This window comes from Micromesistius poutassou (genome assembly GCF_964030765.1).
Source record: "Micromesistius poutassou genome assembly, chromosome: 4".
In the NCBI taxonomy this organism is placed as follows: domain Eukaryota; kingdom Metazoa; phylum Chordata; class Actinopteri; order Gadiformes; family Gadidae; genus Micromesistius; species Micromesistius poutassou.
In genome coordinates this window covers 14,915,108-14,929,521 of record NC_140274.1, presented here as the reverse complement: position 1 = coordinate 14,929,521, position 14,414 = coordinate 14,915,108, and the positions used below count along the sequence as shown (strand labels likewise).

The following is a 14,414-nucleotide window of genomic DNA, read 5'->3' as shown; positions in this document are numbered from 1 at the left end:
CCTGAAAGTCATCAATTTAATGAAACCAGCGGAAATCTTTTATATTTCAACCCTCTTAAGAACTCTTCCACTCTTTCTTTCTGGTTTTCTTCAAATTCAACATAAAACAAAAATGAAAGATTTGAGAAAGTATTTTTTTCACTTTGTCACTTTGTACCAGACAATGTCGTTGTGGGGTCGGAGAGAGGAGTACAACTTTAATTTGCTGCCATTTTTCATCACAACAAAATGATCTCTGGCCTTGTAGATCACAAAAATGTACTCAAAAACACCAATTAATCATGTAAACAAAAAACAATCACTTATTTCAACCAACACGAAGTAAAACCAAACTCATAAACTAGTCCTATTTTAATGGAAACTGAAGAAAAATATTCTCACAAGCAACAGAAGTGGAAAATATAATGAGATTGCAAACCAAAATGTCTGAATAATTACACATGAGACCCGTATTGGAGACAAGTCGTCTTGAGCATGACGTACCTGACTACTTGTTCTGCTCCTACTTTTCCTCTCTTCAAAGCATTATAGCTTCAGTTTTTCTGTTGTATATGTGCGAAGGGGTTGTGCAATAAGGCAGTCAACACCATAATACCCAAGGAACCATTTAGTAGTCGCCTTCACAACAGCTACCATCTTTGAAATGACCTTTGAAAGTGGACCAAAGAAAAATAATTGCCACATCTTCGTTCCCCACCTTTTCACAATTTCTTGGAAAAATTATCAAATGTATTTTCCAAAAAGTAATTAGTTATTAGGCGAGTAACGCAGTCCCAACTTTCCCCAGTACTCAGTAGTGTAGGAGGCAGAGTAAAACTTTAAAATAATTCCTTCATTCATTCATGTCTATGTATGTTGCAACTGCCTTTTAAAATAAAGGTCCCCACAAACAAAATCAATGTTAACGAAAAGGCTTCGCTAACTTGCAAATAAATCACGATTCTGGGACAGGTAACTGACACATAAAACTGGTCATTGGTTTTATCCCCTTAAAAACACCCCCAGGTCTGTGTGGTTGCACCGGTGTGGTACCAGTGTGTGCGTCAAGTTCTTTGAGTGTGTGTGTGTGTGTGTGTGTGTGTGTGTGTGTGTGTGTGTGTGTGTGTGTGTGTGTGTGTGTGTGTGTGTGTGTGTGTGTGTGTGTGTGTGTGTGTGTGTGTGTGTGTGTGTGTGTGTGTGTGTGTGTGTGTGCGCGCGCGCGTACAGGCTGCATGCAGTATCAGTCCGTGGGACTGCCCCAAAACAACAACTGCTATGCTACTGGTGAGCTCAGAGCTCAGGGCTTGGTGATGTGGACTTCACTGGTGCCGCTGCCATTGGTTGTGGTGGTGATGATGTACTGCGTGGTGGGTTGCTGATTGGCCGGCTGCTGCTGCTGCTGCTGCTGCTGCTGCTGCTCGGTGGGCTGGTCTGATTGTTCCGGTGGGGGCGTCTGGGACCCGGAAACCTGCTTGGTCTCCAGGTCCGACTGGCCGTCTGAGATCACGTAGTGGGTCTGGAGCAACGGAGACACACAGAGAAACACACACAAATATAATGCATTTCAGTAATATATTTACAATAATACTGTATATATAAAGGTTTGTGTTTCTTTAAGATTATCACCGAAAAACGCCCAGGAGAAGATGGGTTTCAACAGGTTTTTACAAAGATTATATGTTTCCATGCATTCGTCCAATTTGACTCCTTGCAGCGACCCAGGTTCAAGACTGCTGTTGTGTGCTACTTCCTCCCAATTTCCTGTCTTTCTACCCTTGTCCGTAAAGGCACAAAACACCCGTAATATAAATTGTATATTCAAAAGCTTTGTGTGGATTTGTGCTATTCCAAACATGCTTTGGCTCACCGTTTTAACCTGGCTGCTGTTGCCAGTGGAGCCTGCGGTGCTGGTGTCAGCAATGACGTACTGGGCGTGAGGAAGAGCCATCATCTGGATCTCAGAGGCTGCAGGAAAACCAGCGACAACATACATCAATATGCGTAAAATCAATACAATAAAAAGCAACACAAAATCAATACACAAACACACGTAAAAACACAACAATAGTAACACATGAAAACAAGTGTATAACACACAAACACGTTAACACACAGAAACACACAAAAACAAACACATGCATGAAGTAAACAACGAAACACTCACACACAAACAAACAAAATAACAAAAAAAACACAAAAAACATAACACAATCCATAAATAAACACACAAAAACACTGCGGCCTGCAGACTGGGGGTGTACTTACGGTAACCACGATAGTTCCAGTTGCTGGGGATGTATGCGTGCTGCACGGTGCCTTGCTGTGTGGCGGGGCTCTGGAGAGCGTGGCTCTGGGTCAAGGTGACCGGGGTCAGCTGACCTGGACTCATCTCCTGACCCGTCTGCTGGGAGGAGGCGGGGCTTAGAGGCTGGCCAGTCACCTGACAGAGAGAGAGAGAATAGGTGAGTTTGGCTTGTTGTCCACAAATCAATAGCTCAACTGGATGGGGATCACCATCGGTCTGATGTTTACCTGGCTGGTGTTTTGGGAGGTGCCGGTCGGCTCGGAGACCTGGATCTGCTGAACCTGAATAGAGTGCTGGCTGTAGCCGTGCTGCTCGTGAATCTGGCTCACGTCCACCGTGGCGTTCTGAGAGTGCGGCGAAGAAGCCTGTACCAAAAACAAAACGTTTTGTCAAGTAACAGAAAACAATGTGAGGGATTTTTATATACAGACTGATATAGTCACAGTAATATAGACTTAATAACTCAATCCATTTAGCGGTATTAACATTTTTAAATAAGTGATCATTAAGCATAACCTCTCAATAAGTAATGCTTAAAAAACCTACACAGGGATGCCATGGCCATAGAAGGCCTAACGAGTCCATGTTGTTTTTGCTTTCTCTCCATCTCCTACAGTGCCCCAAGTACCCCAGGTAGTACTAGGAACATTTCCATCCACTTCCATCCATTTTCACACAAACCAATGCTTGATTCACCCCGCTATGTCTTACCGGCGCCACCTGCACCACCTGGAGCTGGATGTGCTGGGGCTGGGCCAGGGAGCCCCCGGCCTGGGCCACAGGGATGTACTGGATCCTCTGGTAGTCCCCCTGGGCTGTACGGTAGTCTGTGGTCAGCGTCTGGGACAGCTCCGTCATCGCCTGGGTCAGCAGGTCCGTCGTCTGCCCACAGAGAATTTCTGAATCAAACCCCTGAATCTTCCCCGAGTGAGGGCGATGTAAGCTCATCCTTTGGAGTAAATAAACCGTAGACTCACATTCTGATGATAGGGACCTACGGCATTAAATAGGTCTAATATAATTGCATTCATTCTAATATTTATTATTGGCTTATTTTTGGCTCCTTTTTTAAAACCTTTCAACAAAACGACTTATTTCGGCAAGAAATGTATTTTTGTAGATGCAGGCTGTGACTAAGCTCATCTCTGGGTGTTTAGGAAGGTACCACTTCTCTCCATATGGTGTAACGAAAGAGAAACCAGCAGTGAGCCGGTTTCCCCTGACGCCTTTGATCTAATCAACAGCTTGAGGCCCCTCACCGCCACGGCCTCCGAGGTGGTCCCGTCGGCGTTGATGACTGCGGGGGTGCTGCTGATGACGGCGGTGGCGGTCAGGGGGGTCTGGATGGTCAGCTGGCCGAACTCTGGGTGTTTCTTCCGGATGTGCTGCACCATCTTGGTCTGAGAGCAGAGCACACAATCACACCGTGGTTTAGTGGCATATTTAGGCTACAATCTCGGCTGCAATCATTTTAATTAATGGTTTTATATCTTATCGTTTTTAAATGTTACAGCAAAGACATGTATTCTTTTTTTTATAAGCATAGCTTGAACACTTTGTTTCAATTTTTAATTGCTGTTTGATTTGTGTGAATGCTTTGTTAAGATTGCTACTTAATTTCACTGTACTAGAATACATTCTACAAGGATTTTATCCTGGATTACCTAAAAATGGAGAAAAAAAAGACTAAAAGACTAAAAGAATAAATTTGAAAGAGACCAAGAATCATTTGTATCGTCAGGTGACGTGTGTACGCTATGATTCTAGCGTTTACCTTCACAGTATGTCGGTTGATACACAAGAGTGCCAAACTGGTTCCAGACCATTCCAGCCCACACTGCCTGGTACAAACCAGAACTGGACCAAACCGGACGAGATCTTGCTCGGGCCGAGGGGGCCAACACTAATGCTCACCTTGCTGCTGTACTGCTTGGCGCAGTGCGGGCAACAGACGGGGGCCGAGGCGATGGTGCCGGTCAGCTGGGTGTGGGTGCTGAGCATGGGGTCCGGCTCTCCCGGAGCCGCCGGTCGTAGCTTCCTGATGCTGGGGGGAAGCTCTGAGCCGGGGTGGTTCTTCAGGATGTGGGCTTTCCTCTTGCTGGCGCTCTTATACACCTGCAGAGATATGGAGAGACCATGTTGTCACAAGGCTTGGTTGGCCCGCTGTAGGACTCATAACATAATATTTTAAAACATAACGAGACAAAGCTAAATATTAGTACTAGGAAATAGTACGGTGCTAACAAATATTAATATGCTCTCCTAATTCGAAATAGAAGCTGAGAGAAAACCTTCGAACCACAACAGAAAGTAGCAGCATTTAGTCTGAAAGTAGGTTGTATCCATGGATACAGGTGCTTTTGTAATTTTAGAGGAAGGCTAATCAACATTGGCTCCTTGAAAAAACATTGGCACAATCAAACTGAAAAGACAAATACAAGTACGTCTGCCTTGTAAATATAAAAAGAAAGATATATCCGGATGGGGGTCATGGAAAATAGACAACAGGTAGGCCTGTGGTGAATAGAGAGATGGCACGTTGCTGTCATTGCAGAGGATAAGAGCGAGGAGGCTGACGCACCTTGTCGCAGTACTGGCAGAAGTAGTCCCTGTTGGGCTTGATGATTGGCAGGGTGAGCTCTGGAACATCGTCGATACGCATCTCTGGGTGTCTCTTTGACAGATGGTTCACCTGCACCCCCAAGCGCACAGTTAGGCACACACAGATATGTCGTTGGTATGGAGATTTAATTTAAAAAACTGAAATAACCCTTTTCATGACTATCTACACACTAGGGTTAACTCAAAGAACCATGATGCATTGTAAATCTGTTGTTGTGGACTGAAATGGAATAATTAGCATTTTCAAATGGATAAATCAAATGTCAGGTTTGAGATCTCATTTTTATATTTTAGCAAACAAAAATTGGGATTCATAATCCTCTGTGCTTTGGAGTAGAAGCCTAGTATCGATAATGGGCTTTAGAAACTGTAAAAACTTGTGTTTTCATCCAACACAAACTATATGTAAGCCAAACTGTATGTGAACCTGCTAACTGCATTCTTCTGCAGAGAGCCTAGGTTATTCACAGGTCACATCGCTAAACCCAAGATGGCCGCCAACTGCAAATTACAAACTGCCAACCGCTAAACACGCGTTCCAGTGTATCATCAGGGTCTCACCAGCATCCCCCGCCTGCGGAAGCCCATCATGCAGACACGGCACTTGAACATGAAGCTGTCCAGGTCGGCCGTGGGCACCTTCAGCTTTAGGGCCTTGGAGCGGTGCACGCGGTCCGCCTTCTTGGCCTCCCGGTCGGGGTTGTGCATCCTCTGCATGTGCTCCCGCAGCTTGTCCTTCCTCTGGAGGGAGGCGCACGGAAGAGGAGGAGGAGGAGGAGGAGGAGGAGGAGACCACAGTGTTTAGCGGGAGGTCCAAGTTGAAAGTTTAGTTTGTCATTAATAGCCAGGCATCACCAACCATGCAAACAAGACAAACAAATAACATTACGAGACAAGTGAGATAAAGCTTTTTTTTTTTTTTAAAGAGAGAGATGAAAGTAATAAGTAACAACATACAAAATACTGCACATTTCTGGAATAAAAATAAGAAATAGTGTCAAGAACTATCAAGAGTGTTTTGGTTATCTTGAAAAACGCTATATGAATTCCATGAATTGATTGATTCATGGATCTAAAGTGCAACAATTATTAAAAAGGCGGCATGAATCGAGTGACCCAGGAGGACACACACACACACACACACACACACACACACACACACACACACACACACACACACACACACACACACACACACACACACACACACACACACACACACACACACACACACACACACACACACAACATCCCCTCACCTTGAACTGTTTTCCACAGGTGGAGCAGAGGAAGTCCTTGCGGTCTGAGTGTCTCAGCATGTGCAGGCGTAGTTTGTCCGGCCGGCAGAAGGCCTTGTCGCAGTCGGGACACTGAAAAATTTTCTCTGAGTGGAAGCAGCGAATGTGTTTCTTCACCTAGCGGACGGAAGAAGAGGACCGCGTCCATGTTAAACAAACACTTTGAAGACACACAAACAGGGTCGCTTTGAAAGCTGTGCTCACCACAATTTAACTTTGGTTTAGGTTATCGCCTTTCATTCATAATCCAATTGAATAGGAGATTTCTGAATGAGAAGCTATAGATCTATTTGATGAATGATCATTTCTTATGGAATGGTCTCATAAAAGAACATGTTAAGGATTTGTAGCATGATGAGCAAATGTGTATAGGAGTTAAAACAACGTGTGTGAGGAGGTAGAGGTAGGGCTGCTCGATTATGGAAAAAAAATCATAATTAGGATTATTTTGGACATTATTTAAATCACAATTATTCCAACGATTATTTTTGAGTTTGAAAAAATGATGCAATTATTCAGCATTTCTCTCTTCCAAAAACACTTTGTAACTGAGAACTTCCCATTAAAAAAATACACAAAATGTTCAAATAGAAAATGTTCAATTTGAAAATAATTTACAAAATTGTACCAAGCTGTTCTATCTCTATAAACCATTAAATGAATAAAACAAATATACTTAATAAAAATAAATAAATAAATAAAATAAAAGTATTGTTTCAACTCGAGTTGAATAGTGGAGATCGTTTGACCCAAAAAAACAAAATCGCAATCAATACTCTATCAATTGTACAGCCCTAGTTAGAGGCGCAAAAAACATCAACGGCGCCGTCCTAGAGCCTCTTCTCTACAGCCTCTCCGCTGGGCTCCCTCACCTGGATGAAGTCGCTGAAGCACTTCTTGCAGGAGGGGCAGGTGAAGCAGCCGTCGGGCCCGGCGTGCACACCCACGTGCTCCTTCAGGAGGTCCAGCTTCTCGAAGGAGTCGGGGCACAGCAGGCAGGCGTATGAGCGGTTGTCCATGTGCAGCGCCAGGTGGTCCTCCAGCGCCGGGTCCGTCAGGAAGCTCTTGGTACACAGGTGGCAGGCGAAGGCATAGGCGTCACGCCCGTGCACCCGCAGGTGCTGCTCCAGCTTGTCCTTGTCCCGGAAGGCCTTGCCGCAGTGCGTGCACTTGAAGGGCCTGAAGCTCTTCCTGATGAAGAGGTGCTGCAGGGCTGCATTCTGGGTAGGGGGGGAAAGGGGGCGGGAGAAGAGAATGAAAGAAAGAAAAAAAGGGAGAAATTTAGGGAAACCGTTGGCGATTAAAGACGCGGTTGAGTCAGAAGATGGCACATTGGCTGTGTCGAATAGGATAGGACATGGGAACATAGGAGACACACAGACAGACAGACACACAAAGACACAGAGGAAGGGGAGATGTTTTGTGAAGGAGGAAGAGGAGGAGCAGGGGGTGGCTTAAAGGATGAGAACAGGAAACAGGAACAGGAACAGGAAATGAGGAGAACGTCAAGCTTCTGACCCCGACTCCCTCCTACAGCACCACCAACCTACCTGCACGTCAATCTTTCAGCCGCACAATGAGAGAGAGACACACACACACACACACACACTGTTGGTAAAGCACAGCGAAGCTAGCAAAAATCCACAGAAGCCAAAACAGGTCCTAAGTAGCAGTGTGGACCTGTGTTGATGATCCCATTGTGGGCGATGATGTTATCGACAGTGAGAGCTACGAACTGATGTCTGATTTGTTCATGGTTGCTGTGCATTCCCTAATTCTATAACTCTCAGTCGTGTGTGTGTGTGTTTATCTCTGTCGAGAGTGAGAACGGTCATGAGTGTCGACTCTGTGCTGTGTCTCCATGTTGGTTCGCTTTGATTGTTCTCAGCCTAGCTTGGAAGTCGCTTTGGAATTGCCTCAGCTAAATGAGTCAATGTTGCGGTGGCATCTAGTTCCTTTTCAGGCTGAATGAAGTTGATCCTTGACTGCAGAAGACAAACAGTCACGGCTTCTGCAGGCTCACCCGTATTCGCTTGGCGCGCCGCAAGTCCTGAGAGGTCAGGTGGGGATCGGCCGGTGCCACACCCTCCCCCTGCGAAGGGTCCTCCTTCTCCTCCACTACCGGGGGGAGGTCTGGGCTGGCGGGCAGGCTGGGGGGGTCCGCCATCCCAGGCTCCTCGGTGGAGAGACCCAGGTGGTCCGTGGTCTCTGAACCTGTCTCCACCTCTGTCTCGAGCTCCACCACCTTGAGGCCGTTCTGCCCTCCATCGCCCCCATCCAGCCCGTCCTCCAGTGAGGGCTTGCTGGTCAACCCCATCATCTCCTGCTGCAGAAGATGACACATGATATTATTACCAGTATTTATTATCCAGACAGAAGCAATCCTCTCTCTCTCTCTCTCTCTCTCTCTCTCTCTCTCTCTCTCTCTCTCTCTCTCTCTCTCTCTCTCTCTCTCTCTCTCTCTCTCTCTCTCTCTCTCTCTCTCTCTCTCTCTCTCTCTCTCTCTCTCTCTCTCTCTCTCTCTCTCTCTCTCTCTCTCTCTCTCACCGATGTCTCTACCAGGGGGTCCAGTTCCAGGCGGATGAATTTGGGTGGGCGACCAGGTCGTCTACCGGTGCCGAACCTCTTCCTGCCGCGGCCCCGCCCTCGACCTCTGGATCTGAAGCAAGCAGGAGTGGAGGCGTTAACTCCAGTGCTAGCGTCACCGCTAACATCAGGGCTAATGTCAGCGCTAACGTCAACGCTAGCGGCAACCGCTGCCTGAACATCGTAAAAAAGTAGTCCAATTCGGCGGGAAAAACCACCCAATCTGGCAACACTGCTTAACTGAAAACGAAGCCTGTGATGGAACTGTGATTCTGAGAAAAGTATAAAAGGTAATCGAAATTCGGTTTTCAGATTATTGAAGATACAAGTGTGTTGATTTGTAAAATGGTTTGAACGAAGGTTAACGTTGAAAATTGACAAGTTACGATGTCTGAACAAGTAGTTGAAGTGTCAGAGAAGGCGGAAGCAGAAAACGCGTAATAGTTTAAAAAGTTGAAAGAGTTGAAATACACAGAGATAGAGATGTGCTTGCAGTAGCAACCACACTAACTACTAAAAACACACAAATATCCAATCACTAATGCTCAACTGTTTTGTAGTGTTCGCTTTTTTTTGCAGTTTCCACTGGTAAAACAAGCAACATCCACAGGCTGGTGAAGGCCGAGCTCTGCTCCCCGACCGTGGAGAACCTCGGCAGACGGAGCAGCCACAGGTTACCTGGTGACGGAGGTCAGCTTCTCGTCGTGCATGTTCAGGTGCTGCTGCAGCTGCTCCGAGCTGACGAAGCGCCGGTTGCACTCGTAGCACGGCCAGTTCTTCTCCTGTTCCCGCAACACTGGGGGGGTAACATGACAGGAGGTGAGGACACAACATTAAAAAGGAGGCCAAACTCTTGTTGGTTATGCTGGATTGAATTCACGTCTGTTTATTTTCTACAGGACTAAACAACAGTCGGGAGCGGGTGCAAAGTCTGTGAGTCCGGATGGTGACGGGGACACACACACACACACACACACACACACACACACACACACACACACACACACACACACACACACACACACACACACACACACACACACACACACACACACACACACACACACACACACATCTGCTCACTGCCTAGATCTCTTGTTGCCTTCAAGTCATCAGCCTCCCTCACCTTTCCTCTCCTCCTCCGTTACGGTGTGGATCTTCTGGTTCACAAACTGGGCATACGACGCGGCGTACCACACCTGCAATGACCCCAGGGTTTGAGTTATTACCTGTCATCCTTCAACTACAACTAGAGGTACGACCTCCAGGAACACCGAGCCCACCTTGAGCTCCTGTTTTGGCTGGATGTTCTTGATGGTGGTGTAGAATATCTCAGAGCCATACTGATAGGCCACCAGGTTCTGCTCCAGGTGATTCTGGGCGGGCCTTACAAACATCATCCAATTACAGCTGTCCTCGTCAGACAGGTCCACCCACGATTCGTCCGTCTTCTCCCCGTCCTTGTCCGAGTCCAACATGCAGAGCTGCGGACACACAGCGCAGAGGTTTCCATCATTGACAGAGCTAGCACGGCTAGTGTCAACACTGTTGTGAGTTAATTAAGGGGGTTGTAAGTGGTTATTTGGAGAAGAATGGACAGGTCATTTGACTGATGAGGACTGATTATTTCCCTTCAGCCTATAGGGGGGTTTTGAACCACATCATAGTAAGTAGTGCCCCATTCGCCAACCTTGAGGTGAATGTTGTGGTCTTGTAGCTGGCTCTCGGGCACCAGGGGTCCCTCCAGAGGGCCAAACTGAGTGCGCTTGGGGATGCGTCGCTTGGAGAACACCCCGCCCATGAAGCGGTCCATGTAGAGCAGCAGGGGCAGGCTGGCCCGGGCCTTGGACATGACCGGGCGGTTGGGGAGGGGGTGGAGGGCCCCGTGCTTCGGACACGCGGATGGGTGGGCGCAGTTGCACTCCTCGCACCCTGAGAGAGAGCGTGAGAGTGAGATTGAGGGAGTGAGTGAGTGAAAGAGAGAGACTAGGTGTGGGTGGTGAATTCTGAGTCTACAGTAGTGATAATTACTTTCTATAAATACAACTGTCCCAAACATTATGTTTGGTTTTACTGCTGCTGTTGTTAATTTAGGTTACATTTTAATCCTTCCAAACCCTCGTCTCTTGTTTACTTTGATAGCGACAGAGGACTTTGTCAATATTCTAATGGGACTCATTTTTCTAATAATATTCAACCAACCAAGTTTATTTAAGTGAAATCTCAAGCTGTAGTTAAAACAGCATTTAACAACTTCATTTAAATGAAAACGGTAGTGTAACAAAACTTCTAAAGCATTATCTATTATTATTAATTATCCAAAGCAACAACAACTTGAAACGAGCACGAAAGAAAGCATGAGGTGATGAGGCGAGCCCTGAGCCCAGCGCTCAGAGGCTGCAGGCGGGGACTCACACAGGCTGTGGGGGGTGAAAGTGATGGGCAGGCGGGGCTCCCAGTCATCCAAGTCAGAGTCCTCGTCGTCCTCTTCTTCATCAGAGTCCTCTGTGGAGTCTGTGGCCCCCAGGGGACTGGAGGGGGCCTCTGCCATCCCAGTCATGGACGACAGGGAGTTGGACAGCTGCTCCTGGGACCCATGACGCATTCAATTTTTTTTCAACTTTATTGACAGATGTTTAAAAAATGTAAGTTTATGAACGAAAAAACAAAGTGTCGAACTCAAGAAGAAGCTCATGCAATGTGAGCCTGCCTAGAATAAGTCTCTTATCTTGTAGTGTTTCATTTTTGCATAGTATCTTAAAGAGTTGAGATATCAATGCCCTGGCATGCTCTTTGACCTACCCATTTTTTTTTGATTAATGTATGAATGGATCATATAATAAACGGATTAACATTCACACATCTTGATGCTAGTGCACCATGTGATGGACCAAGGGGTCCTCCGTTACCTGGGAGACAGGCTCCAGAAGGGCTTGTGGGTCATCCGCGACGTTGCTGAGGACGTGCAGGTTAGCGGCGTTCATGTTCTGTCCACTGGGCAGCAGAACCGTGACCTGCGAGGGTACAGTACAGTCAGCTTCTGTCTTTAAAGGTTGAATTACATTCTACGTCAAACAGCGGCTTTAGGTGCACCGCAGGTCTCTATGACGCCGGCGTTTAGAGGTGGTAGGTGGTAGCTTCAGGGACCCCTACCTGTTGAGTGGTGCCATCCTGCTGGATGTACGCTACTTGAGGTTGATCTGCAAACTGGAATAAGAAGAAGAGTTTTAAGCAGATGTGTGATAATATCAATAATATTTAAGTCATCATGTGCGTTTGCGTGTGTATAACTGTTCCTGGGATCCGTGAGTGAGTGAGTGAGTGAGTGAGTGAGTGCGCATGCGTACACACATTACCATACCTGGGATCCGTCTGCAGGGTGTATGTACACCAGTGTGTGTTCTGCAGACTCCACAGAAGTGTAGGACCCTCCGTCTGCAGTGTAGACCACCTGCTGCTGGCCGCGGTCCTGCTGCTCCCCGCTGTACACGATCTGGGCCACTGCCCCACCCTCAAAGTGCACCTGCAACCAGGGGCATGGGCACGGACACACACACACACACACACACACACACACACACACACACACACACACACACACACACACACACACACACACACACACACACACACACACACACACACACACACACACACAGTCAGCTCGCACCTCAAATGTGCTTTGATGGATAGATTACCAGTTCCACTCAGTTATTTTAGCCATTTTTACAGTTTTAACCTGCACATTGTAGCGTGTACATTGTGTGGACCTTTAACAGACATAAGGTGAACCCATCCACTGGATCTTTTAGACTGCTTTTAATATGCACTTGTGTCTGCTTGTATCTCGAAAATGTCTTAATGACCTGTAACCTCGGACCATTCAGAGGAAGTTCATTACCGAAAAATACAATTTAATTGAATTTAAATAAAATGAGATTCTTGGGGTATCACCCACAGACCCACCTGGGTTGCATTTCCTGTGTCACCGTCTCCGGCCTGGCTCCACACAGCCGAGGGTTCTTGCTTCGTTTCCATGGCAGCGTGGTGCCCTACCTGGCACCTCTTGACCTATCAAGCCACTCCTGGAAGAGGGATGTCGACAAATGAGACAGTTTAATAGTGATCATACAAGATTGGGAAATATGCCTCAGATCATAATCAGTGTCATAAGACAATCGACTATACATGTATTGGGATCTTAATAACTTGCATATGCTCTACACGTAGACCACATAAATGGGCCAAATGTTCATTGATTATAAGAAACCAGGCAATGTGTGGCCAAAAGTAAAATAGGGCTCAATGTGATCGATTGGGTTGATTTATCATGTTTGGCAAAAACCGTATGGTATACAAACAGGGTTGCTTATGAAAGCTGCAGCGTTATTTTCCACTGAAGGTAATATGTTGAGCATGGAACGCTGTGTTGATCAATAAAGAAACGGGACTAGGTTGAGACAACCTGGGGATTCTGACAGCCTTATATGTAGGTGCCGAATGTGAATTTGGCGTCTCCAGGAACACTTTCTTGGCAAATTGCATGCAACTTCATACACAGAATGGTCAAAAGAGCATTGCAGTGGGGGTAAGCGAAACTCAAAGCCAATGTTTGGCCGTGAACGAGTAGGCAAACGGAGCCAAAATATTGCTGTATGCCCGTATATCAGACACAGTGAAAGGTTACGAGTGAATCAGCTTATGAAGGTATAGGAGTTCGTTTAACCAATAATACATTTAATTCCCCCCTATTTTAACCCCACAGGTTCGCAGTCCCAATCGGACCATACCACAAAAATAAGCGCTGCAGAAACCCGGGCAAATTATGACACGGCGACATCAGCGTTATAGCCGTATATGCGCGAACGAAAGGCCAATCTTGGTGATAAAGGTTACTTTTCTGATTCGCGGCATGGGTGGACTTCAGCAATTTACGCAAAAACGCCGTTAATGAGGCAAAGCCGAGACTATTTCGACGAGACCCACCCGTCCCCCCCATCCTAGTTGAGCCCAGCCTCGGTCTGCTGGGGAACAAGGAAGAACCACGCAGGCTCCATTTTGGGTGGGACTAACAACAACGACACTCACAAGGCCCTGCGACTAAATATTTATTCTTCTCGGGTCACAAATGCGCCGAACCATCGTGAATATTTCGTTCGCAAATACAAAATGACGGATGGGAAATTTAACTGTTCGACCGATGGCGAAGTATTCGCCAGTTCTTTTCCATTTAGTGAAAACGAAGAAGTTGTTCTTACCTCAGAATGGTAGCTGCAGAGCCGGCTGCATTGCATATATTAACATAACCTTCCTAGCAACCAGCCCGATCTCTTCTTACGATTGGTGGAGGTTTGGTTGACTGACAAAAGTCATACAACTATATTATGCCTTTCCAATTCAACCGTATGGGCTATAAACCAACTGTACTACCAATGTTCTACATTTGAATGCAATAAATAACAACACAGAATCAAGTATCGCCTTAAATGATTTTATAAATCTTAAATTGTGCATACATTTCTTTCCACCAATAGAAATAAATAGTCACCAGAGTCGACCAATTGACTTAATGTATTATCTGGTGTCACGAAAGAGCCTTTACAATCACAACATTAACCTAGGCG

At 46.4% G+C, this 14,414-nt stretch overlaps 1 protein-coding gene across 2 annotated transcripts; it reads right to left on the bottom strand.

Annotated features, from left to right (window-relative positions):
- Positions 1-167: 167 nt before the first annotated feature.
- On the bottom strand, positions 168-12,873 carry prdm10 (PR domain containing 10). Of its 2 annotated transcripts, none has more exons than XM_084467376.1 (22): positions 12,757-12,873; positions 12,152-12,313; positions 11,944-11,997; positions 11,700-11,804; positions 11,206-11,377; positions 10,481-10,722; positions 10,074-10,274; positions 9,917-9,989; positions 9,469-9,586; positions 8,752-8,863; positions 8,228-8,530; positions 7,077-7,424; positions 6,166-6,321; positions 5,468-5,647; positions 4,866-4,976; positions 4,199-4,399; positions 3,544-3,684; positions 2,996-3,166; positions 2,512-2,649; positions 2,245-2,419; positions 1,847-1,944; positions 168-1,495 (listed from the first exon to the last, which is right to left on the bottom strand). In XM_084467376.1, the coding sequence occupies exons 1-22, from the start codon at positions 12,826-12,828 to the stop codon at positions 1,277-1,279; spliced, it is 3,552 nt and encodes a 1,183-aa protein (XP_084323502.1). In that variant the 5' UTR covers positions 12,829-12,873; the 3' UTR covers positions 168-1,276. The 2 variants fall into 2 exon arrangements, with proteins under 2 accessions (XP_084323502.1, XP_084323503.1); XM_084467377.1 differs by having other exon boundaries at positions 11,206-11,371.
- Positions 12,874-14,414: the final 1,541 nt, after the last annotated feature.

Coding starts and splice junctions, on each gene's coding strand:
- prdm10 (XM_084467376.1), bottom strand. CDS start 12,828: ATGGAAACGAAGCAAGAACCCTCGGCTGTGTGGAGCCAGGCCGGAGAC. Junction 10,275..10,480: donor ACCACAACATTCACCTCAAG/GTTGGCGAATGG, acceptor GTGTGTCCGCAG/CTCTGCATGTTGGACTCGGA. Junction 2,420..2,511: donor CCTCCCAAAACACCAGCCAG/GTAAACATCAGA, acceptor TCTCTCTGTCAG/GTGACTGGCCAGCCTCTAAG.